Source organism: Phyllopteryx taeniolatus, chromosome 9 (genome assembly GCF_024500385.1).
Source record: "Phyllopteryx taeniolatus isolate TA_2022b chromosome 9, UOR_Ptae_1.2, whole genome shotgun sequence".
Classification (NCBI taxonomy): domain Eukaryota; kingdom Metazoa; phylum Chordata; class Actinopteri; order Syngnathiformes; family Syngnathidae; genus Phyllopteryx; species Phyllopteryx taeniolatus.
The window spans coordinates 21614680-21641633 of NC_084510.1; the positions used below are offsets into that span (position 1 = coordinate 21614680).

Here is a 26954-nt window from a genome sequence, read left to right on the forward strand (position 1 = left end):
TTAGCATTGGCCCTGCAGTAGAATGTGGCAGGGTGAGCAGTGACTCATTTCCATAACACAGGATTGCCTCCTCAGAACAGGCTAATTTCAGCGAGGCTAGAAAAAAGAAGTGTGAAGAGTGTCATATAATTAATGATATTTTGATATTATGGTCTGTTGCAGACACCTGCATTACAACAACAACCTAGCACCATTAATACTCCCGGGAACTGTTTTAAATTTTCTAAGAAAAGCTTAATACAGTTTGTCACCTTTAACGACTTCTGTTACCTTGTGACTGAAGTGGGATTGAGAGACTTACCGATCTTGCAGATGATGACAGTTGTCGAGTCAATGGAGGTCCTCAAGAACCTGAGAAGGCAATCGGAATGCTTGGTTAAAGACCAAAATCCAGGTATTCAAAGACTTTTTTTAGACCCTGCTCCATGTCCTGTATCTGTGGGTTTTATGAGTGTGGCCTTGTGAAGGGATTCACTTACCTTGGCAGCGACTTTCATTCTCTTGGCAACTCTCTGCAGGGTTTGTTTTCTAAATAGTTAAAGTCTTTAGAATTCTGATTCTGCCTGCCCTGCTTTATGACCGAGAGAGACCAATGACCTTAGACCAGTCAAATACTGTGAGTACTTAGTTATAAGCTTTGTTAATATCTAAGCCTTGTTTTATGAAGCATGCTCGAATGAGAGGTGAAATGTCTTCTAAGACAACCAGAACAGTCTCGTTGCGATTGATTCAATGCCCTGAAAATGAAATTACCTGAATGAATGAGAATATTCACAGGCTTACGGAAAATGATCTGGTACTGATGATGGGATGGCTTTGTGTCCAGTCTTCTCAAGAAATACCAAAATGTTCCTTTTATCATTTGTGAATCCCAACTACAAGAAACTACAGCCACTTGTTGGATTTTCCAGAGAACAATCCGACTCATTAGTGCCTCTTCGTTAGAGCAACTGACCCTGCCAGCTATCGTCGGGGGCTGGGGGAAACCGCCTAGGTTTGCCGTGGCAGGTAACATACCCAAAATTCAACTGATCTGGTAAGCATTGTGAAGACATATTTGGACACAACCCAAGATGTCCACTTTCAGCTCCACAACTGTGACAGTGGCTTGTAAAAGCAAGAAGTTTGACACCTGTGATATCAAAATGTAAGCTTGAGCATTGTTTAGAATTAACCACTTTCTAAAACAGGAACAATTTCAAGGTTCAAAGATCCAGCTATCCATTTTCTATACTGCTTGATCTCATTCAGGTCGCAGGCTAGCTGGAGCATTTCCCAGCTGACTTTGGGTGAGTGGCAGGGTACGCTCTGGACTGGTTGCCAGACAATTTCAGGGCACATATAAACAAATAGCCATTCAAACGAAAATTCACACCTGTGGATAATTTAGATTCTTCAATTAACCTAACAGGCATGCAATCACACATAAATGACTGTCGCCTTCTTGACTGTAAGGCATTTGTGCCAACCACAAAACTACCATGCTACCAGGTTCAAAGATGATGGATTCAAAATTGTGACTGGTAAATCTCAAAAATGGAAACTTTGGTCTCAGTCAGTGTTGTCATCTTGTGTTGCTATTTTCAAAATCAGATACCCCACACAAGACTATCATGCTGATTTATAATGTAATATCAATCAACGTTTGCGGATAACAGCAAAAACTCCTGAGACAGTCCACATCCTTGAGTCAACCAGGAGGAGACCCCTTAGTAGACTGTGGACACCCTGTGGGTGGGTGTATGTCAGGGGTTGAGGAATGTCTCACCGTTGGTCTGGGACTCCGAAAATCGCTGGGTGGATCTCGAGGAGATGATTATTGACAAGTATGGTAAGTCAAACAGTTGGATGGCTGCAACATCAACTGAGAGTTAAGTAGAAACCCTAAACCTCCCAGAAGAAACAAAATCCTATTAAGCCCCAAGGCATCAAGAGGCCTCCTACAATAAAGCCTTGATTTTGAAATCTTATCAGACCTCAGATACATTTTGGTTCCTCCTAAATTGAAACAAGATGTTCCTCAAGCCATCTCCAAAGAATTGTCACGTGATGCACATTCCTGGCAGTCGCAGTAATAGTCGAAAGACCACCAAAGGGTCGTGGTTATTCAATGTTTGTCTAGCATTAGTGAAAGAAGGAAAGGTCAATTCTCGTTGAGAAAGAACACATGGGCTAACAGGAAGCCCACCATGGACCTGTATCAGACACAAAATAGAAAGTAAAGCCACACACCTTCTTGTCTTTGAACTTTTCAAAAGGACAAGCCCGTAACTATCCTGTAAGGCCCATGGATCTTGATCCCAGCTCCTCTGCAGGTTGGATGATGATGCCTGGTTGTATATCCAAGAGCCATCTAAATTTTGCATGAATTTGGGAGGTGGTGGGGGGCAATTTGTCCCAAGTGTGGGTGGCAGTTACGCAATGATACGCTTCTTTCTTTTCAGCCGAGCAGCTATTTTAAAAAGACAAAAAAAAAGCACTATGAATAAACAGTCTCGCGTGAAGGACTCAGGGTCGTCCTTACTGTACCTTAAACACTGACTGCGAAAAGGTGACTCAGGTGAAACGGGTTACAGCACACATCTCCAGAGGCCGTGAGGAAAAATGTAACATTAAAAACCTGATAATCCTCCTGCGTGAGAATTCAGTTGACACAAAAGAGGGACACATCTGAAATGTAGATTGGAATCAGCAGGAGCAGCTGCATTAAGATGCATTCTTATAGTCGTACGTGTCAAGTCGGCTCTGAGGGGAATCTTGGCACCTTACGTAACACAATTGCATCCCAGCGCATGCCTTCACACAAAGCGTTGGCATGCTGGCTCACATTTAGGCTAGAGGAGGAAGAAGGCTTTCCATGGCTTTGGGAAAGAAATAAGTGGATTAAAGAGCTGCTTCTTAAATCACCCACAAAGTCCTCTCCACCCAAACAACTGGAACTGGGCCTCAACCATTCTACGACCTGCAGATGGACACTGGGAGGCATATTGTATTGAGCAGCCAGGTCAGAAGGTTCCTTTGTGGTTTTTTGGTGATCATCACAGTTGTTTTCTTTGCCATCAGTGGTACCGTTTTTTGTAGTACAAAAATAAAAGAAAAAGAAAAACACACTTTTGGGGATACTACTTTATATGCTGACTGAGCGGAAGTCTGTCATGACTTCCCAAATGATCGTTTTAGTCCGTGAGTACAAGGAAGTGTGCTGCCTGGGATTATTATTACATATAATTGTAGTTTTGTTAAGTTATTTTACTGAAGAGTCATGACAAAAATTTGTGTGTCACTCTGTATGTTGCAATAAGTTCTGTTCTGTCTTATCATCACAGGTTTTCTCTTTGCCATAAGTGGTACCCTTCCGTGGTGTTGTTACATGGAAGCCAAAGAAATGGCAAAACACACTTTTAGAGCGAATTCATTATGCTTACAGAGCTGAAGTCTCTCAAGATTTGCTGGAAAATCTTAAATTACGGTTTAACTCCTTGAGTGCGGGAAAGTTATTGGTGATCATATTTCACTGAGCAGCCAGGACAGAGTGTGCCACTATGGCTACGCAATAAGGGCCATATTGTCTTGTTGGCACATAAGTCCATTTTTACTTGCCTGGACTTGCGCATTTTCCATCTACATATTTTCTCACGTCCAGACTTCTGACTCACCTGCCGGACACAAACTGGGAATGAACACGGAAACTCCAAAGAGGGCGAAGCTGCGTGGAAATCCTGTAAATTTTAATCCATGACAAAGATAAAGCACACTTTAAATCTGAAAATAGCTTGTGCAGCGATGTGGAGTCAGCCATCCGTGACGTGTGAACCACTCTGGCATGAATGTTTTTTTTAATTATTCTGTATGAAATAAAGCCAATAAAAGTAATTTATTCAGAATGCTGTGCTTAGCCAGAAAAGTGTGCAACTGTGCGCCTTTTTTTTCATGCACATGGTAGAATATGGTCCTAAACTCCTCTTCCAGTTCTATGGTTATATCAGTTTTCCTCTTTACCATCACACTTGAAGTGTGGTGACCACAAGAAAACAAACAAAGCCAAAGAAAATGCAAAACACACTTTTGGAGCTCATCCTTTGGATACTCACTGAACCAAAGCCTAGCGCTACAAAAGTTGTCTATTTCAGAAGTGTATTAAAAAAAAAAAAAAAAAAACATCTTTTCACGTCTCTTGATTGTTTTGTCAACTTTTTTAGGAGGGCAACTTTCTCGCTATGCCAAAGGCGGTGTGAAAACCCGACAAAGTTGCCGGCGGTCCTTCGTCGCCAGGGATGCCGGTAACGCGTTACTCTAAAACGGCCACCATTTTGAGTAACAAGCAATCTCACGTGTCACTGTACCCAGGGAAGTAACAAGATTACAGTTAATTCTTCAAACAATAATAGTTATTATTGAGTCAACAATGATTCTTAGCAAGCAATTGTTTATAGCTGTCGACTTGAAGAAGCAGCAGCCCATCTGTCCAGTCTGATTTTACCAAAGAGGTAGACCACTTCCATTCTAATGTATTGAGGAAAATGACTGGGAAGTCATTGTTTACCATAGAATCCACAGTGAAGGTGCAGTAAATATAAAAGTGCAAAGAAATGCACGGCTTCAAATCGTCATGGAGGTAAAAAATTACAATTATGGGAGCAAGTGTGTGTGCGTGCGTTTGTGTGTGTGTGTGTGTGTTAGTGTTAGTGATATTCCTGTCACTTGGCAGCTGGTGAAAGTAAATAAAAAGTTACTTGTGATCTAACTTAGTTACTTTGGATATCAAGGAATCAGTAAGGTAACTAAGCTACTTCAAAGCTCAAGTAATCAGTAAACTAAGTTACTTTTTTCAAGGTAACTGTGGCAACACTGCTCGTCGCTATATGAGACAGAGCGATGGGGCGAGACGGAGATAAAAATACTTTTCGCAGCCCAATCCGCCTGATGATAGCCCCTGCCATTGCCATGGCAACAGGAAGGAAGCAGAATAGTCTCGGAGCTCAGTGGGACAGGCTGAACTGTGACAGAAACAAAGAGTGTGAGTGACTGTAGCCTCCTGAAAAGACAGTCTGGATACGAACGCAGACCTGTTAATTGTAATATATAGAGGTATGTGTTTATGTTCATATGTAATATATAGTAAATAATAATGTAATTTGAGAAGATTTATGGATGTCCTACTCTTACACATCCATGTTTTGTGGTCATTACGGTTTGTTTAGAGCAGCTTTGCAAGTCGATAGAGTGGGTGTGTGTGAGGTGGGAAAGCGTTGAGCAAAATCTAAGAAAACTGGTTAAAACTACTTGTCGTTAATTAGTTTTAGTCCGTTTTATTAGCTTGCGTCTTTTCATATTTACTGTATTTACTTTTTTCTTTTCAATTTTCAGGCACTCGAGTGTACATTGTTTAAAAGCTTTATTTAACATATTTTTATACTACATCTTGCGCATTTTTCTCACATTTTAAAATAGTTCCGAGGTGTCTTAATAATATTTCTGTGATATTCTTTTTTCTAATTATTTTAAGGATCGAGAATTCCAGAATACTTGACAGCCTCTCTTCAAGCCCGGACGGTCCTGTTACATCCAAATAAGCCACTTCTTGCCGCCTCCCCTCCATCTATCGGTAGGGCCAACTCAGAGTTTGGCATACATTTCCAAACCGATCTGAAGCAGAGCTACGTGGTTGTGAGTAGGCAAGCAGCTACTAATTGCATAAAGGAAGTCCAGGGTGTGAAGACAAAATGAGAGTCTCTAAAGACAGTGAAAGCATTGGTGGTATTTTCACTCGAGGAAGCAGTACTTCATCACAAGCCACCAAATTACAGTTGACAAAAATTCAGAACTCACTCATAGTCACATTTTTGGGAACTGGGCAGATAAGGTTTACCTGATTGTTGAATATCACACTTGATGGTGGTGGGGCAATCCAAAGACCCAACTATTTTTGTAAAAAGTAAAGGGAAAAAAATACTTTCCATAATAATATATGCCCTTTAAGAAATGTTCCAGTTCAGTGTCTAGATCATGCTAAAAAATTGTAGGAATACTATAGAATTGTATTTTTTTCATTTTTTTTTAGAGAGGCACGGTGTGGCTAGTGGTTAACACTGTGGTTCTGAGGTTTGGGGTTTGAATCTGAGCTCCAGCCTTCCTGTGTGGCGTTTGCGTGTTCTCTCCTTGTTAATGTACCGTAAGTGTGAATGGTTGGTTGTCTATGTGTGCCCTGCAATTGGCTGTATACCCCGCCCCTCGCCGAAAATCAGGTGGGAAAGGTACCAGCTCGCGCGTGACCCTAATGAGAACAAGAGCTACAGAAAATTATTTTCTGACCTTCCCGGAGCTTGAGGAACTTTTCATAACTGGACTTCTTACATTGAATTGAGGACCCCTACATTAAGGTTTTCTATATAAACACAATAGAGTTTAATTTTATAATATATTGATAGTTTTTAAAAATGAGTGTGTTTTCAGTGCAGCAGTTTTTGGTCAGTTCGGGTAAGTTCAGGCGGTTTGATCTGAACCCCTTGGATGACCCATCAACTTGCATAATCACCCTCCGCAAACTCTACGCTGACCCGAGATGCACCGAGCCCACATCGACCGGACCGTGTGCTGATTTCACTCAGTGTTCAGCAGGGAAGCTCGCTCAAGTGAGGAAACAAAGCGTCATATAGCTGCTACGGCGGTGCTTTCATCTCAGACGTTACGCATGTAATGATTTTGCACTACATATGGTTCAACTTTCAAGGTTTGCATGAGAAATACTCAAGGAGTCAGGAAGTAATTAGATTAACTTGCATTCCAGAAAAACTGGGAAGTCAGAAAGGTTCTGGTGCTAGGCAAGTTCATGTCAGTCAGACAAGAATTCTCTGTATTTATTCAATATATTGTATATATTTATATACTGCATCACTAAACCTGTGTATTTTTATTCATCCATCCAACCATTTTCTTGCTTGTCCTCTTTAGAATGACGGATCCCAACTGACTTTGGGTGTGAGGCGGGGTACATCCTGGACTGGTGGCCAGCCAATCGCAGGGCACCTACTGCATATAGACAACCCACCATTCATACTGATATTCACACCTACGGACAATTCTAGGTTTGTAATAAACCTAACATTCATCTTTTTGGAGGTGGGAGGAACCTGGAGCACCCTGGGAAAACCCTTGCAACATGGGGAGAACATGCAAACTCCACACAGGAAGGCCTAGATCCGAATCTCGAACCCAAGGACTCTGCAGCGGATATGCTGTCTGTCCACCCAACTACCGCGCTGCCCTTGTACTTACGAAATATGAAAACAAAACAAAAACATTTACTAGGCTTGTTTCCATAACGCCCTGCGATTGGCTGGCGACCAGTACAGGGTGTACCCCGCCTCTCGCCCGAAGATAGCTGGGATAGGCTCCAGCGTCGTTAATTAACCTACCATGCATGTATTTGGGATGTGGGAGAAAACCAGAGTGCCCGGAGAAAACCCACGCAGGCACGGGGAGAACATGCAAACGCCACGCAGGCGGGGCGGGGGATTGAACCCCGGTCCTCAGAACTGTGAGGCAGACGCTCTCGCTTTAATGGCCCTTCCGCTGTATTTTTTATTTTTTTTTTGGAATTAAAATGCCTTGTGTTGTGTTACAGGCTACATTTAAGGGAACTGTGTGGCAAGTCTGTTAGAGAAACATGTAGTGGGAAGTTAAAATGTCAGTAATGACAAGTTGTTACTCTAAAAAGTGTTATATTGTATTTGAGTGAAACTTATGCCATGTTCAAGAACGGTTTGGGGCGTGCTTTGTGTTTTTAAACAATATTCGATTAAAATAAAACACATTTTCATCACAATTGCAAGACGTAAAGTTATTATCAAGTATTGGTACTTCGTATTGGCGAGTACTCAAATGTAAGTACCTGTGCTTGTACGGGGTCTAGGAAAAAAGTCTTTATCACTGCTCCAGTGTTGTTGTTACTCGTTAACCTTCGAGTGGATGTGCACTGCACTTTATTAGCCCACTTGTGCACCTCGTCCTCTCTCAACTATCATGTTACCACCACGGTAGGTCAAAGAAGAAAAGGAGAAGGAGGACGATGGCAGTCAGGAAGGAAAGAGACAGTGTTGTTGGAGCATGACACAAAGCAAAGTCCATAGAAGGCATGACTTAAAAGCCGAGATCGCCAGTCCATCACAGATATTGTGTTCACAAAAGTTCAACCTTCGTTTCCAAAGTTTGCAAAAACGCACATGCAATTTCCCAAAGGCATGTGGAAAAATTTGTTACGGTTGGAAGATACCAAGGTTGGACTGTTTGACCATAATTCCAAAAGGTTTTTCTTCAGCTGGAACTTGGGGCCTTTGTCAAAGTGGGGGAAATTAGGAAGAGTTCCAAAAAGCAGTCCATGTTAGCACAAAACCTTCAGGCTTTTGCTAGGAAGTAAAAGAAATATAAGGAAAAGCCTACAAAAACAGCTGAACTTCATTCAGGATTAATCAGAGGCACTTTAAATGGTGATTTAACATGTTTGAATGTGCTTGATTAATTTTAAACATAGTCTCATCCCCAGTTCCAAGACGGTGTGCACACTTATGCAACCACAATATTTCAGTTGTGTATTTTTACTTACCTTCTCGGAAATTTAAAAACATGTTTTTAAATGAATTATGCAGGTCACATTCATGGTGGAGAAAGTTGTAAAATGATTTTTCTTGGTCTCAACTTTGCCCTGCGATTGGCTGGCAACCAGTTCAGGGTGTACCCCGCCTCCTGCCCGATGACAGCTGGGATAGGCTCCAGCACGCCCGCGACCCTAGTGAGGAGAAGCGGCTCAGAAAATGGATGGATGGATGGATGGATGGTCTCAACTTTTATGTTACATAAAGCTGGAATCTGAACAAGGGTGTGTAGACTTTTTATATTTACCATATGTCAAGTCAAAGTGGAGTTCAAGACAAATTACCAAGATTATTACTGAGAATTCATGTGACCCATGTAATGTGTACACCATTCCAAAAGGCCAAAATGCATACAAAATGGAGGAGCGATGTAATTTCTTCCATTTTCACTTCCTTTGATGTCCCAAAACTTTTATCAGAGGGTGTATTTGGCAAGCACAAGGAAGTACAGCAGCTCCTTTTGCAAGCTCATTCGGTATCTGTTCACAAGGCCAATCAAGCAAATACGACTTTGGCCTCGAAGATAGCGACCCGCAAGAGGGTCAGCGAGATAAGAGGCCGCTGTGAGCGTGTGTTTGCTCACCGGGCTCAAAGTCAAACTGTCACATGACGCCTTTTACGCCCACGCGCTTCCTGTGTGACACCGTCAAAAGTCATACGAGTGACGCTGGCAGGCGTGGCTCGGTGTATGCAGTGACCAGCCGGAGTGTCATTATGTTCACACCTTTTATAGGCGCGCTCATTTTGTCAGACGTGATGTCAAAGTTCACTCCGCTGTAAATTTGTATAGTGTACACACTGTGACCACTTATCTCAGGAAGTAACTATATTGAATCAACGTTGCGCATGCTCTGCACGTCAACATTTGAAGGCCTGGGAGTGCGCTGTCAGGCCACTTTATTAAGTAGACTGGCGCAATACAATTCAGATCAGAACTTGTACACTGTCAGATTGGATTTAGTTTCATTTATTGTAATTGACTTTCATTTTTACTTTTTTTTTGTTTCGGTTTACTTTTATCTGAAATTACTTCTGTTTTCGTTTCATTTCAATTTAATTTTCTTTCAATTTATTTTATTTTACATTTATTAGTGCCCGAGCATGTAGACCTGCGAGGTCCCTATTGTTTTTGTAGAAATTATTATTACTTTTCTTTATTATTGTTTTAGTCATGACAAACAAAGCCATTTTTGCACTAAATGTGCACGGAAACTCACGAAATTTGGCACGCATATCGGGCCTGGTGAAAAATTGGATAATTTCACGTTTTTGGGCGCGATTTCCTAAAAATGGCTCGACAGCGCCACCTAGAACGATGCCCAAAGTACATCAAAGGCGAACTCAGTGATCCGTATGACCTACGGCTCTGAAAATTGGTACGCATATAGAGGGGACCCAGATGCACAAAAAAGTCAGCGCGCCCGATATCGTAACTCCAACAGGAAGTGACCTATGACCTTTTGAAGGAAAAAAGTGCTAAATTTTCGGATTTTTTCAGGGTTATACTTTTGCAAACTCCTCCAACAGCTTCCTTCCTCCTTCCAATTCACTTCAAACTTGGTGTGTATCATCTCAAGACATGGGACATTAAAAGTTATCAAGAGCTTTTTAATCTGACGAAGTATATGACGGGGGCGGGCCTTCAAACTTTTCATTCCACATTTCGCCACCAAACTGAAAATGCCGAAATTTCATCGAAGTCGAATTCATTGTACGTTTCACCAAGAGCTACCAAACTCGGCTGACACCTGTATTTACCCCAGACGTACAAAAACGTCAAAGTCCTCAAGTGCAAGAGGACTCTGCATCTTTTTGTACAATTGTCAAAAAAAAAAAATATATATATAAATATATATATATATATATATATATATATATATATATATATATATATATACATATACATATATACCGGCATTACCAGATAACAAGCAAGCCTTTATTGCTCAGTGACTGTTTTTTGTCAATGTCTTTGTGTCTCAAAAGTGTTCTCTGTCAGTTGACTGTCTGTTGTCGTACTAGACCGGCTCCAACGACCGGAGACAGATTCCTTGTGTGTTTTTTGGACATAGTTGGCAAATAAAGATGATTCTGATTCTGATACCCTAAACCCAACAGGAAGAGACCTCCGACTTCGTAACCGTAAGGTTTGCCCTGCTGATGCAGTTCAACAAAGAGCTATTCGTAGTACGTCACACCTACACCTACCAGGTACCTGGCAGGTGCGTGTATTACCCCGAGTTCTACAAAATTGTAATGATTTTATTAATTTTTATTTTATTTACATAGAAGTGCTGCGATTGGCTGGCAACCAGTTCAGGGTGTACCCCGCCTCTTGCCCGATGACAGCTGGGATAGGCTCCAGCACGCCCGCGACCCTAGTGAGGAGAAGCGGCTCAGAAAATGGATGGATGGATGGATTACATAGAAGTGAACAGAAGTGACGTCAGCCCCAAATGTGAATGTTTTTAAGTACAGGTTAAAATCTCTTCTTGTTTCTCATGCTTTTTAGAGCATTTCCACTTTTAAATGATATTTCTTGAACTGTACGCGGTTTTAATTGTACTTTGATTTTTTTCTCTCTTTGTTTTAAATGTTTACAAGCTGTTTTTTTCCCTTTGGTTTTAAATGCTTTTAATCATGTAAAGCACATTGCGTTACTTTGTGTATGCAATGTGCTATATAAATAAATTTGCTTTCATTTTAACCAATTCCATTTTTATACTGACTGGTTCTGGCTCGGTTGGTAAAGCGGGTTGTCCAGTGACCGATGGGTCAGCAGTTTGAATCCCAGCTCCAACTGCTGTCCAAGTGTCCTTGGGCAAGACACTGAACCCTAATTTGCTCCCAGTGGGCCTGGCAGCGCCTTGCATGGCAACAGCTGTCAATTTGTGTATGAATATGTGTCCGAATTGCTCAGTAAAATATGTCTAAGTGAACAACATTCAACAACTTAAAAAAAAAAAAAAAAAAAAAAAAAAAAAAAAGAACGAAATGCAAACGCTGTTTATGTGGAAGGGACACAAGCACACACGCACACACACGTTCCTCTTTGCGTTTCCCTTTTTTCTGCCTGACTAAACACACATTTTCTTTCAGGGTCTTCTCAATAAGTGTTGCAATGCCTCTTTCAATCAACACACACACACACACACACACACACACAGACATTCTGAAATACAATGACATTGGTTGACTTTCAATCTTGCTTCGCCTAAGAAATAATATGAAGTGAATTAAAACTAACCTTTTATTAACTGTACAGGCCTTATTTGAAGTAACATTTTAGCATTATTATCCACACTAGTACCATACTAGTTTAACAGGAAGTAAACTATTGTTCATTCAAATAAAAATAAAAATCATGCTAAAATATTAGTATCTTGGTAAATTTTAATTTGCGTATAGAATTGATATTTAATTAATTGTACATGTCACGGTAAGTTCAGTTTCCTGTTCTATGGTTATCATCACACATTTTTCTTTGATTTCCCTCTTGTTCAGCCTGTATATGCTACCCTTGGGTCCAATTCTTCAGAATTTTAATTTTGACTATCATAGCTATGCAGATGACACACAGTTACATTATATCTAGCAGTGTCTCCAGATGACTAAAGTTCAATTGAGATGTTGTGTCACTCTCTATCACTGTGATAAATAACTGGATGAGGATTGCTGTTAGTAAATACCTGGAGTCACTCTCTTTAAAAACCAAAGACCAAGTCCGAAACCTCGGTGTTCTGATAGATTTCGACCTGACTTTCAACCGTCATATCAAATCAATTACTAAAACTGCCTTCTACCATCTGAAGAACATATCCAGTGTGAAGGCTTGCATGTTCCAAACAGACCAGGAGAAGCTCATCCATGCTTTTATCAAGTAGACTTGACTATTGTAATGGTCTTCTGACTGGACTCCCTAAAAGGAGCATGAAACAGTTGCAGCTCATTCAGAATGCTGCAGCTCGGGTTCTGACCAGAACAAAGAGGTCAGAGCATATTACTCCAAGTCTTTACACTGGCTCACAATCAGCTTTAGAATATATTTTAAAGTTCTGCTACTGGTCTATAAATCACTAAACGGTTTAGGTCCTGAAAATATGAATGAAATGCTAATGGGATATAAACCCAGTAGGGCTCTGATTTCATGTGCATGCATGCATGTTCATGACAATAAAAGATGATTCTTCTTCTCTGAGATCGACAGACAGTCAAATAGTGGAGCACAGAGTCCAAAGCAGTATTTAGCTATTATGCTGCACACAAATGGAATAAGTTGCCAACAGAAGTGACGTCAGCCACAAGTGTCAATGTTTTTAACTACAGGTTAAAAACTCTTCTTTTTTCTCATGCTTTTAGAGCATTTCCACTTTTAAAGGATAATTATTGCACTGTACGCTGCTTTAATTGTACTTTTGTTCTTTTTGTCTTTGTTTGAAATGTTCATAAGCTGTTGTTTTTCTTTGTTTTAAATGATTTTAATCATGTAAAGCACATTGAGTTACCTTGTGTATGAAATGCGCTATATAAATACATTTGCTTTGCTTTGCTTTCGTTGGTGGCATCACCACACACTTTTCTATGTCACACTAAGTTCTAGTTCCTGTTCTATGGTTACCATCACAGATTTCCTCCATGATATCACCAATACTCTTTTTCTGCATCGACATTAGCTCCCAGAGATATTGCGCCTCGCTCGGTCCTGTTCCGCACGGGCGTAATTAATCCCCAGCTTTCATTATCTCGCATTAAGCGGCCGAGACGTTACCTGTGTGACATGAGGACGGAAACCCCAGTCATCGCGTTGCCAGGTAACCAGGGAGCGACCAGACAGCCATCATCATCCTCATCCTCCTCTTCGTTCGGCAAACAGGATGGTGGTGTTCGTAGTCATTTCCTGTTAGACTCAACATGATCTGATCACCTGAAGGAGAGGTGTAAGGCACAATTAATGTAACACCACTGCAAATTACAAGCACAATAATCAACATTGTTATTTAATAAAGCATGTTTATCTTTATGAAGGCCAATTTGTTTTGGGATGAGTTGTGAAATGTTCGTATGAGCACAAAAAAAGGAAATAGGATGACAAACACTGACTAAATAAAAGGAGTCTAGGGTTGGAATGCTGACTCAACAACCTGGCAGCTTCTTCCTCATTTCCTGTTCTGAGTTTATAAGTCACCACATTGAAAATAAAGAGCATATTTTCTATTTCTATTTACTATATCTTGGCTTTTACTCGCAGATTTTTGCCTTACCTCAGCACTTTGTAACTCGTTTGGAAAAGACGGCTAGGCCTACAAATAAAATTATCTCAAAACAAAAACAATGTCAATTAACAGCGGTATCTAGGCATTTGAATACTTAAGGAATACTGTTTAAAAGTGCCAGGAGGGTGATTCCCCCCTATTAGTGAGGATGATGCGGGACAGATGGGACTGTACCATTTTTGTTTTTCGGGGGCATGGGGGGATGCTTACAACTCAAACAGTCACACACAAAAAGAAAAAAAGAAAAGAAAATAGAAGTCAAACAATTTTTGCACGTCATATACTGTATCTGTTTATAGTTTGAGCAGCATATTACCTCCTGGTTTGTGGAGAATGATTTAACACAAGACTGTATCATTGTTTATTCCGGAGTGGGGCAAATGGTTACATTGTGACCCAAACGGCAAAAAAGGTAACATTCCTTTAACAGGAATGGGGGGAAAAAAGGGGGAGCACTATATTTTTGTTTGGTCGGAGCTTATTTAAGACAGAAGGAACTGTACCATTTCTTCATCATGAGGGGGGGTGAGTGTTTTTTTTTTTTTTTTTTTAACAAGACAGAAACAGCAGAGAGACACATTTGTATTTGTCCTTTTGTTAGTTTAGCTAGCAGGCTACTTCCTGGTTTATGAAAGATGGCATAAAAAGACAAGACTGTACCATTGTTGATTCTGGGGTGGGTAAAAATGGTTCCATAACAGATAGATTTCAAAAAATGAAAGAAAGAAAAATGCAGTGTCATTTTTTAGCTATCAGACTATTTCCTGGTTCATAGGGAATGGCACAAGATGACAGGAGTGTACCATTGATTATTCTGGAAGGTGGGATGTGGTTTCATCACAAATCAAATTCAATTCAATTCAAAAGTGGAAAAAAAATTGTAGTGCATAGTATTTTCCAGCCAGCAAGTTATGTTAGGTTCATGGAAGATGACATCAAGATTGTGCCATTTTGGATCCTCGGTTGGGGAAACGGTTCCATTGTGACCCAAATGCAAAAAAGAAAGTGTAAAAAAACTGAATACATGAACTGCACTGTATTTGTTAATTAGGGAGAAGACTATTTCCTGGTTGAATGACAGGACTGACGTGTGTGTGTGTGTGTGTGTGTTATTTCCACTCAAAAGAACTTTATGCGCAGATAGGTCAGTGGAAAGAATGGAGGCCGGCAACATGCTAACGAAAAAAATATGTCAACATTTATTACAGTATAAACAAGTGTGGTGTGGTTTGAGTATAGTGTACAGTACAATACATTGGGCAAATGGTGTTTCCTTCAACGTGCCCTCCCTCCTTCCCTCGCCCACACAGCTTGCATGTTGTGTTAAAAACAGCACAATACAAATCGGCCATTCAATGCAACATGATGCAAAGGCGCATTGTCCCAACAAAAACAAAAAAAATCCCTGAAAATTCCCTCATTGAGGTAACCATTTTTTTTTTCTTTTCATCATTTACTTTTCCTTTTATATCATTGAATAGTCCCTCCCCCCTGAGCACATTGACACCCAGATGTGGCTACAAGTTGTTAAGGACACAGAAACATCCGTTCCCGTGATGTGGCAACGTGTACATGTTTTCCCCCCCATAATAATAATAAAACACACAGGAAAAGCAGCTTGGAATCAACAGTTTTACAAATGAAAGCTGCATACTGAAACAGAGTCCAACACTATTAAGTGTTTTTTGGGGAGGGGTGGGTTGGGGGGGGTTACATTTGCATATGATTTCATAACATATTCAATATATATATATATATATATATATATATATATACACTGTATATGTCAACATTAAAAGGCCACAGGAACAGCATAGAGCACATTAAAACTAAAGATGGAAATGGAGCTTGATGGGCATTTGATAAAATTTTGTTGATTGGGGGAAGATAATCAATTAACTGTAAAACAATGAATTAATTGTAAAAGGTGTATCAATGTTTTCATGGTTGTCAACTCGTGTTTCCACAGCAGTGGAGATAATGTTGCCATAGCCAAGGTTAGTTGACTGCCAAATTATTAGCATTCAATACATAGGCCAATTGAAATTACATCTGATTCTGCCCAATCCATAGTGTGAAGTGACACACGGAATTTTGGTTATGACAAGACTACATAGAGAGAGAGTGAGAGAGAGAGTGAGAGAGAAAAAAAGTTAGGGCAAGTGCGTCAATAAGATTGCACTCATAATTCCATCAATATAGTACAAAGAAAAACATATTTGAGGTCTTGTTTCTCCCAAAAAAATAAAAATAAAAAATAAAATAAAAAAAGAGTTCTGATGTGTTGCAGAGTAATAAAGACGTGTGACCTGTGGCGGTGTTTATAAAAAAAAAAAAAAAAAAAAAAAAAAAAAAACTTACCGCATTCAGATTCAAATGACTTTTTTTTTTTTTTTTTAACACGGCGGTTTTGTAAAAATTGAGATAAAAAGAGTTTTCAACAGTCAGTGTTAGAAAATACTCATAAGGCCAACTGAGACCAACCCTGCTCCCAACTGACCGCTAAATACAAATTATTCGGTTTCCGATTGCAAACACTGCACCCCACACAAGAAACTAGGAAAACAAAAATTGCTGTTGTCGTCTTAGTTAACCATTGGAGTGGATTCAGATCAGATTTTGGGGGCAAAAGCAACACATTTGTTCAAAATCATCATATTAGTTTGTTTTAGTTTGCATCACGTGGCTAACTAGCTAATGCCACAAGAGAAAATACAGACCCAATGTCTGTGATAAAGTCAAAATTTAACGACTGGAATAAATGGTAAGATGTTCTTTTTCAGCATTTATATTCAAATATACTCATTAGCTTTAGTTAGCATGACACAGTTGAACTGGCTAACACTGCACAACAAACATCTTTCCTGGTCACGTTCAATCAACACATTAGCGTTTGGGGGGTTAATATCACACAGAAAAACTATAAATTAATTTCCTGATGCTGACTCAGTTCTACGGTCTAAAGTTTAACTACTGTAATAAGTTGAAAGATGTTCTTTCTCAGCATTTATGTTCAAATCACAGCATTATAATTTTTTCCCCAGTTTGGAAGCTTGTGATCTAGATAACGCTAAATATGCTAAGATAAAGCCAATCGTGTAACATGGGTGGTCAATACAAATGAATGAATAAATATGAAAAAAATACAGAAGTTCTTGCGTGAGGTTCAGCATACGTTCAGACAAAAGCTATTCGGTCTTTCGCTCCCTTTACTAAAAACAAGGGGCGTCCATCTCGACGGGGCAGCGGGATTTCATCTCAGTCTTAGAAAAATCCTCCATTTAATAAACTAATAACAAGACCCCGTTGTTCCTTTTGTTTTAAAAAAAAAAAGCAACATCCAACTAGTGGCTGAGTCATACACTACCGCAGCATGCTCAGGTATACAAAACAATATAGATCTGTTTACTATTCACGCTGTAATATATATATATTTATATCCAATTAGGTTGAATACTTCTCTCGTACAATATATACTCAAGGCTTACGGGTGATTCAGACAAAGTTTTTTTGATAAAACCAGTGGGCCTGTTCCATGCCCAAGTTCATGTTTAAAGTAAGTGCAGTTTCCAACTATACACTGTTAAGAGCCTCTTTTACTGAGACCCGGCAAAATGGCCGCATCAGAGCCGTAACAAGCTTTTCACACAGAATCCACAGATGTAACGGTGCTCGCTTTTACACAGCATACAGCATAAGATGACATCAGTCTGGCGTTACGTATAAAAATACTTGTCGGACAAATGGCTTTTAACACAACATGGTGGTGGGGAGTGAGTGGCGGGTGTTAAAATTTCACTCACCCGTCCCAGCATTATGGCATTCACTGACCCAACTCTTATGACTTCTATACTACTTCCAAAGGGACTCCTGTTGCAGCTCTGATACAACCTCCAAGGCTTTGCAACCATATTCTGTGTGGAACCAGACGCAAGACCTGGCTTTAACATGCGGTGTAAAAAGGGGTTTGTACATACATACATACACAAGAACAGAGGCACTTCTTTGCCAAAGGTTGCCAAGATAAAGCTAAGTGCTTCCACCCTCTCTGACTCCAAAGTACAAAAAGTCGGTGCGGTCGAAAAAACCAGTTTGGCAAAGCCTCGCTACGGCACAATGACACAAAGCAGGAAGTTGCGAAACAAACAACCGGTACTTCTGGTAAGGACGGCGTGGGGAAGGACGCAGCTAAGTGTGAACTGGAGTTGGTCAAAAATCAAACATAAGCCTAAGCTTTGGTCCTTTTAGCGGACCACCTCAGGACCGGCCTCTCCTCCCGACACTTGTTTCTCTTGAAGAGGCTGCATGTCAGTGCCAGCAAGCCATTGGCTACACAACTGTGCAAACTGCATTCGATCATCAAAGATGACTTCCCCGCTTTTCCCTTTCTTTAGTTTTACAATCTCACTGTTTTTGGACAAATATACCATAATTATTATTATGCCTGTATATATATTTATATCGATACATGATGTAAATTTGTGCATACAAGCACACAAAAAAAAATATACAAAAAAATGCGTATAGACATTTCTTCATGTTATAACATACAAACAGCACATACAGTACAAATACTTGTGTGTGTTAATTCCTTGGTTTTTAAAAACTCCGAAGATTTTCCGAAGACCCAACATTCTCCGTTTGCGAGGAGGTTGTCGCCTCATAAGTGCGGCACATTTGTGTTCCCCCCCAAAATCTTTATATGAAGAAGTCTCCTTGGCTTGATGAAAGCTGTCCTTGGCTTTCTTAAAAACTTCCCGCTTCCGACGCATCGTCTGCGACCTCAACGTTCCCGGGCTCAGAGCTTCCTGGAGCTAAAACATACATTAAAGCGGCTGCGAGCGCCTCCAGCGCAGCCATGTGGTTAACGCAGTAACAGGATCACCTCAACCACCCCCCAAAAAATACGGGGTGGCCCTCCTGCACTGATCTCACGTGGACTCCAACGTGTCCAGCTGGAACACGTTGTGGTTGGTGGGCGTAGTGAAGAAGAGCTGCTCGTTGGTGGGCGACGAAGCGTGGTTATCGCACGGGCTGTTCAGGCCCAGCGTCCGCTCGAAGTCCAGCAGCTGGCCCATGAAGTTGAAGTTGGGCGAAATATTGGACTTCTTGCGCTTGACGAAGTCGTATGCGTCGTTGAGCGACAGGTTGAGCTTCTGCATCAGGTAGGCCACAGTCACCGTCACCGAGCGGCTGATGCCGGCCAGGCAGTGCACCAGGATGCCGCACTTTTTGGCGCGGGCCTCGTCTGAAATGAAAAAAGCGAGATAAAGGTGATCAGAGGATGGATTAAAAAATAAATCAATAAATTAAAAAAAGAAGACATTTTATTCAGTCCGGAAGTGCGAATGTACATGCAACGAATACGCTCCGTAACTTCCACTAAAAACCCAGGCTAAACTTAGTGCCTCCTAGATGTACAGTACTAAGATGTTAGTCTCTCAGTTGAGATGCATCACCACAACACACTTCCTTGACACCACTTACTGCTTTCTTTTTAGCCAGGGCTTTGAGCCATCTTGAAGGAGCACAAAAAACATGAAAAAACAAATAAAGTGGAACCTCGGTTTCTGTATGCCGTAGTTTTCCAACCATTAGGTTTTCGACAAAAGGTGGTCCCGGTTCTCGTACATCTGCTCAGTTGTCGTACAAAAAATGTGTTACCCACCCATCTATTTCACAGAATCGATGAAGCATTTCATAAGTCAAGGGTTCAACAGACAGGAAGGCGTACTTCACAATGCAAGCTTTTATTGAAAAATCAAGGCAATAACAACCCTCCCTGTCTGCTCGACATCACCCATGTAACATTGGCGTAACAAATCCTGTGAAGTCCGGCCTTCAAAATAAAAGTATGACGTATAACAACACTTTCACCACAATTTTGTTGGCCCCACAGTGGTTTATTTAGCAGTTGCACTCAATAAACAAGCACAAAATTACTTGAGTGTGCCTGGTAGATAAACCACCATGGGGCCAAAGAAAATGTGGTGACACTCGTATTATACAATTATTTTGAAGGCCTGACATTTAACAGGATGTGTTACGCCGATGTTGCCACAACTTGCTTGAGTGTTGCTGAGCAGACCGGGAGGGTTGTTTTTGCCATGAGTTATTAATAAAAGTTTTATTCCACAATGCTGGGAGAGGGGTGTATAGTTTAGCATCTGATTTGTGGTAATATCCTGCTTTGCTGGGTTCTGTGCTAATGACAAAGATTAATATATTCCAGGTCTCCTGCTATGGCTCAGATGTGCTATTTTTGCGTGATTCTTTGCGTAAAAGATGCTATTCCAGAGGCTACTTCTCGTTGCCTCTCAAAGGAGACTTCACTGGAGACTCCAAATTGCCCATAGGTGTGAATGCGAGTGTAAATGGTTCTATGTCCATATGTGCCCTGTGATTGGCTGGTGACCATTCCGGGGTGTAAGGCTCACCCCATGTTACGAATGGGGACAAGCAGTAAACAAGATGGATGAATAGATGATTATAAAAGCCTTCCGCATATGCAGCTGAGTAAAAAAACAAAAACAACAAAAAAAACACTATTTGCAGGTATATGGTGCTTCAAGTCAAAACATGAACTATATGCTGTTACATTATTAATAAGCTGCATCTGTCTGTCCCTCTGAGGCCTTGTTGCGTCGCTCAAGCCATTAGATGAGCTTCTCTTATTGCTGCCTCCAGACGCCTTCTGTGGACATCAAATTTAATTTGTGCGTGATGTCTGCTCACTTTAAGGGAAAAAAGGGGGGACTGGAAATGGTCACATGGCTAGCTAAAAGCATCTACAGCAGACTCTTAAAGTCTGACGATGTCATCATTGACTTCTACTTCACTTCGTGGCCCGTTTTACAGCTGAAAGCTTTAAGAAGAATGCGATGCTAGCTCCAACAGTGGTTATTAGCACCAGGTTCTGGCATAAGTCAACATTCCCCTTCTCACAATGCATAAATACACCCAAAAACAAATGATGGGAGCAAATCTTAGCCAAACAAAAAAAAAAAAAAAAAAAAAAAAAAAAAAAAAAAGGTTTTCGGCCATTCTCACCAGAGAGGGGATTCTCTCATTCTTTTATGATTGAAGTCAAGTGAACTGACCGGCGCAAGCGAATGCGGAATAACTGAGTTTAACACTGATCGCACATAGAAAAAAGAAAAAAAAACATCAATCAAATGATTAATAGTGTGGTATTGACTCTTGATTAATCGTGTTTTGAAGACACGTTCTTCAAATGGAGTGCTCAACAGTCAGCTATGGAAAGCTGCGGGAGTAGAATCAGGAGTTCAGAACATTGAGATGCTCCTATTTTACATTTGTTAGTACAGTGGTACCTTGACTTACGAGTGCTGTGAAGTGTTTTGAGAGTTATGAACTGAACCGTTGATTTTTTTGCTGTGTGTTGTGCCGCCCCTGCGAGATTACCACCCTGGGCGACTGCCCATGTCATCCATATAAAAAAACGCCAATGATACTACAAACAAATGACTTTTTATTTGCCAGAATAACTGTTCTCACTCAATTGTGCCATCACTTAAAATCATACGCGAGTCAAGGCAGATGAGTGAATACGTTTGGCAATAGTGTGTTTTTGGCCTACAAGTGTTTTTCATACAAATATTTACTGTAATTAGTTTTACTTTACGACTGCGTTAGCATAGGTTACTGATAGATTATGACGCGGCGTAAGAATACATGGTACAAAAAAGCAGTGCTCAGTTGCCACTTTACTTACTGTTTCTTATCGGATTGTTTTATATTTAAGGCCTCCAACAGTTTTTCATACAAATATTTACCGTGAATATTACTTTACCACTGCGTTAGCATAGGTGAGTGATGGACAACAGCGTGGTGTATGTATACGTGACACAAAAAGGTAGTGCTCAGTTACCGCTTTACGTACCCTTTCACATTGGATTGTTTTATATTTGTGACCTAGAAGTGTTTTTTATACAAATATTTACTTTAATTGTAACTTAATTTCTTAAAGTTGTCATTTGCAACTTTCATTAACTCAACAGATGACAGAGACAAAGTTGATGGTCATGTGTATAGAAAGGAGAGCCACACTCACCAATGAACGAAATGGCCTCTGGGAAAAACTGCGAGAGATTCTGGCTCCAGTGATCCGAAATGGGAATCTGTTTGTACTTGAAGTCCCCTTCGTGTTCGAACATGTTGGGCAGGTTGGGCGTCACGTTGAGGATGTACTTAATGTTGTACTTGCTGAGCACGTCCAGGTTGGCCGAATCTTTGGCGCAGCCCAGATACAAATATGGCAAGATCTGGACAGGGAATGCCGGCTGGTTGCTGGGCAGCGGGCTGCCCTCAGACTCTGTGGCGCTGCCCGGCTCACGGTCCGACTCGCCGTCCGAGCAGTCAGAGCTGATGCGGAGGCCTCCCAGGCCGAGGACGGAGGACGGTGGGGAGCTGCTGGGACACGAACAGTCCAAATTGGTCTCGCAGTGTTCGGGGAACTCCGACTGGAACTTATTGAAACCTCCTGCGGAGGAAAAAGGACAAGATGAGCTTTTAGAAAGAAAAAGTACTGGTGATGTGAGATGGTAAGCATAGAACAATCCCTGTGGCATGTAAATGACTTACCAAGTGTTTTTATTTTACTACTACAGACGAGTACCAGTGATGTCAAAAAAGATGAAGTGAACGAACACTTCCTGTGACCAGGCGCGTCATTTGGGGGGCTCGATGCAAAATCAGTCATGGGGCCCTCCACATAATTGTAGAGCCTGTATATGCTACCCTTGGGTCAAATTCTTCAGAACTTTAATTTTGACTATCATAGCTATGCAGATGACACACAGCAATATCTAGCAGTGTCTGCAAATGACTACAGTTCAATTGAGATGTGTCACTGTCTAAAACAGACAACTGGATGAGCCGCAATTTTCTTCAATTAAACCACAACAAAACTGAGATAACAGAGTGAAGCCTTGCATGTGCCAAGCAGACCAGGAGAAGCTCATCCATGCTTTTACCTCAAGTAGACATGACTATTGTAATGGTCTTCTGACTGGACTCCCCAAAAAGAGCATTGAACAGCTGCAGCTCATTCAGAATGCTGCAGGTCGGGTTCTGACCAGAACAAAGAGGTCAGAGCATACTCCAATTCTAAAGTCTTTATACTGGCTCCCAGTCAGCTTTCGAATAGATTTTAAAGTTTTGCTACTCGTCTATAAATCACTAAATGGTTTAGGTCCTGAACACACATAAGAAATTCTAATGGAATATAAACCCAGTAGGACTCTGAGATCTACAGATTCAGGTCAAATAGTGGAGCACAGAGTACAAAGCAAACACGGTGAAGCAGCATTTAGCTATTACGCTGCACACAAATGGAGTAAGTTACCAGCAGAAGTGACATCAGCCACAAGTCTCAATGTTTTTAACTCCAGGTTAAGGCTTTTTAGAGCATTTCCACTTTTAAATGATATTTCTTGCACTGTACGCTGTTTTAATTGTACTGGGGTTTTTTTGGAAGCCGTTTCTTTCTCTTTGTTTTTAAATGCTTTTAATCATGTAAAGCATATTGAGTTACCATGAGTATAAAATGCGCTATATAAATAAATTTGCTTTGCTTTTACTGCATACAGTTCAAGTATTTGTTCATCATAAACTAAAATTGTCCTATTTCACAAAATGGTCCTTAAAATCTTTATTGAGGATTATAATCTAACAAGTCAGTCTTAATACTTGACGGTAACAGTAATAGAGACATGGATGACCTATGATGATTAAAAATAGAACAGGAACTTGATCTTCCTGCGACATAGGAAAATGTCTGCCATGTTAAAGAATTCACTTCACACGTTTGTTGCTTTTTCTTTGGCTTCTTTATGACACCGTCACCAAAGCGTACCAGTGGCGAAAAAGATGATAGCTTACCGTCAAAAGTTTTTGCCATGGTATCGTTTCAGTATCTATAACAAGGTACGTACTTCACGCAGGTATAGTATGGAAGTCCAAATTTTGCCATGTTTTGCTTTTTATTTGGCTTTTTTTTTTTAATGACGCAACCAATGAAGCATACGAAGGGTTACTTAAGACGCCAAAGCTCTGAGATGAGAAAACAGCTGGACAAATGTGCTCCATTGTGAGAAGCAGAGTGGATGCTCGCTTGGCTCAGTGGACTTTTTGTGAATGACACATGCAGCTTGTGGCTCCAGTGGTGCATACACACACGCGCGCACGCACACACACACATTCATACATCTGCAAGTCGGTTCGTGTGGCATTATTATCGGTAATTACACAATTCGTTCATCTTCAACGAAGCTGACTTTGTTTGTTGGAGGATATTTCATAAGAGCATTGTGCAGACTTGTTTCCACTGTTCATTCATGAAAAAAAGAAGCCTGTCTTTATTTACTAAAGGAGAAAAACATGGCTGCAATGCATTTAATTAAAAACATTTTTAGGCCCACAATTTGGTTTTGTTTGGCTATTAATGCACAATCTGCAGTACATCTTATTGGCGGTTTTATAACCACCTTATGAAGCAATTATATGTGGTAGATCATTGGTTTAAGAAATAGATTAAAATGACCAATGTGTAAATACTACAAATTTGCAGAGCATGGATTTAATACTTCAACAAAAAACAGTCAATAAAAAAAGTCTATTATACATGGTGTTCGGAAATTCACTGAGCACATCGTTGTTGTTGGGTTTTTTTTGTGTGTGTGTATTTTAAGACTTTAATACATGATAAAGGAGGTACATATACTTATCCTCATTTGGGAAATGGGTATGCTGGAGCCTTTCCCAGCTGACTTTTGGGTGAGTACATCCAATCAACCAAGACAACACCCCAAAAAACATCCATTCACACCTATGGACAATTTAGAGTCTTCAATTAACCTAAGAAGCATGTTTTGGAAATGTGGGGGGGAAAGAGTACCTGGAGAAAATCCACAAAAGCACTGGGAGAACATGAAAGCTCCACACAGGAAGGCCGCAGCCCAGATTTCAACCCCCAACCTCAGAACTGTGATGGGCATGTGCTAACCACTGGTTCACTGTGCCACCTATATATTACTGTTAATTAAAAAGTGCAGACATGAATAGGAGGGGTACATATGTATTCTACATTGAAATATCTGGTAATAAAATAAGTTTATAGTGACTTTCAGAACATCCCTGTTAAAACCACACAATAAAGATAATTTATTTTATGATGTTTTTATAATAATTTAATGTTAAATAAATAGGACACATATGGCTAATGTAAACTAATGTGTAGTGGTCATACTCAAGAGGAAAAATCCCAATTAAAAAAAAAATTAACTAAATGAAATGTGAAATTTTGAAAACGATTGTTGAAATGAATTTGCCATGGTTGACGAGGAACAAGCAGCGGCTCCACTTCAAGACTCACCTTCCAGGTAGAAAGCCTTGCAGCCGTCGTCCCGGAGCTTCTGCAGGAGCAGCCCGAGCACGGAGCTCCCCAGCCCGGACTCGAGTCGCTCGGGGCCGGCCTCGTCGTACAGCAGCACCACGTCGCTTTTGCAGCGCTTGACGAACTTCTCCTTGTCCTCGTTGTTGGGGATGATGGAGCGGATGGGCAGGTTGCCCTTCTTCAGCCTGCGCAGCATGAGGCCCGGGATGGCGACGTTGATGGCCGCCTCGACATGCGACGACTCGTAGAGTTCGTGCGGCCGGCAGTCGAGCAGCAGAAGCGCGGCGGCCCCGGACTCCAACTCCTCCTGCAGCCACTCGGCGCTCTTACTCATCGTCACGGTCACCATCGCGCAGCCTCTCCGCGGGTGAGGGCTTCTCATCGGGGAAACTGTGTGTGGGAATCCGCTGGTGTGACTTTAGGCTGTTCGGGGGAGGGAGGGAATGAGGAGAAATCGCGGAGCTAAAGTTCACTTTATCCTCGCGGCGCCACCTCCACTTCCACTCTGCCGACACGCACGGATCCGACATGCCCCTCCGCTCCGGGCAGGCAACTCAAACACGCGGAGGCTTCTTCCTCCCACTCCTCCAGCCCAGAGACGTCCATTCGAGCTCCCGAGTCGGGTAAAACAAATAACAAAATACAAATACAAATAAACAAATACAAAATAAAAAGCAGAACCCCCTCAAAATAAAATAAAAAGGGAAACCAAGGGCCGTGTTAGTGGCTGCTGTCTGGGCCCATGGCGGAGGTTCGCTTCGGCTCACGGTTGACCCGAAGAGCGGCTCTGGTTCCCCGCCTGAGCGCAGAGCAGTTAATGAGGCTGGGGAGAGAGCTCCGGGAGAGAGGGCGGGGCGTGCAGATTTAAAGGGGCCCAGGCACCGAGCTTCTCGTCCATTCACTACGAGCTTGGCTGGCCCCTGCGAGGATGATCCACCTGCCTGCCGTACAAGCAGGAATGTTCAACGTTTTCCGAGGGACACATACAGAAACATGGAAGGAACACAACAAACAACAAAACAATGAAAGGTCAACAAACAAATCCAGGGTCACAAACCAATTTGAAACTGAGAGCTACTTCTTACTGATAAATGAAAAGGGCTACTCGTTTGATACACACTTCTGAAATAACAAATTTGCTCAAATTACCTTTAATTATAGGTTATTATGAATAATGATATTATCTCTGAAGACACTAATCATGTTAATGATTTCTCGCAATGATTTGACAATGTAGGAAACCAATAAATGTCAAAATGAAACACTACAGGCTCTATTTTTGTGACTAGCCCAAATCCAGCACTGTGTTTGGTGTAACTCAGTGAGGAGGCGGGCTAGATAGACCCTGTTTTGGTAACTCCGTGGTCCGGCGTACCCCCAGCGCATTTAACAGTGGGACGTCTGCGCTGGTCTGGGCACGTTCACATTCAAATTCAATCTTGTCCAATCGATGCGGCTTCTTCCATTCCCTTTAAAACCGGCGCAATAGTCTCACATGGAGACGTCTATTTCTATATGCGGAGTAGGACGCAACAATCCGTGCGTGACTGGAGCATTGTCACTGCTCTTGGCCAATGTGATATACAGTATTTTCAAATAATCACTTTTATAACA

At 41.2% G+C, this 26954-nt stretch overlaps 1 protein-coding gene and 1 long non-coding RNA gene across 3 annotated transcripts; one reads left to right on the plus strand and one right to left on the minus strand.

The window, feature by feature from the left end:
- Positions 1 to 26183, minus strand: dusp7 (dual specificity phosphatase 7). 2 transcript variants are annotated; one of them, XR_009790013.1, is made up of 6 exons: positions 25320 to 26183; positions 21999 to 22427; positions 17728 to 19172; positions 13420 to 13575; positions 302 to 351; positions 1 to 96 (listed from the first exon to the last, which is right to left on the minus strand). XR_009790013.1 is itself a non-coding variant. In XM_061783706.1 (3 exons), exons 1-3 carry the CDS (start codon positions 25720 to 25722, stop codon positions 18856 to 18858), a joined length of 1149 nt encoding a protein of 382 aa, XP_061639690.1. In that variant the 5' UTR covers positions 25723 to 26183; the 3' UTR covers positions 15101 to 18855. The 2 variants fall into 2 exon arrangements, 1 of the variants encoding a protein (XP_061639690.1); XM_061783706.1 differs by lacking the exons at positions 1 to 96; positions 302 to 351; positions 13420 to 13575 and having other exon boundaries at positions 15101 to 19172.
- Positions 4885 to 11585, plus strand: LOC133483568 (uncharacterized). The gene is made up of 4 exons (XR_009790145.1): positions 4885 to 5088; positions 5507 to 5605; positions 10770 to 10873; positions 10941 to 11585. It is a non-coding gene; the product is annotated as an uncharacterized LOC133483568 (long non-coding RNA).
- Positions 26184 to 26954: the final 771 nt, after the last annotated feature.

What these genes read in the sequence shown, in the direction of transcription:
- dusp7 (XM_061783706.1), bottom strand. Translation starts at nt 25,722, where the DNA reads ATGAGAAGCCCTCACCCGCGGAGAGGCTGCGCGATGGTGACCGTGACG. An exon ending in CAAGGCTTTCTACCTGGAAG is followed by an intron (nt 22,428 to 25,319) that starts GTGAGTCTTGAA and finishes TTTCCTCCGCAG; the next exon opens with GAGGTTTCAATAAGTTCCAG. An exon ending in AGAGGCCATTTCGTTCATTG is followed by an intron (nt 19,173 to 21,998) that starts GTGAGTGTGGCT and finishes TTTTCATTTCAG; the next exon opens with ACGAGGCCCGCGCCAAAAAG.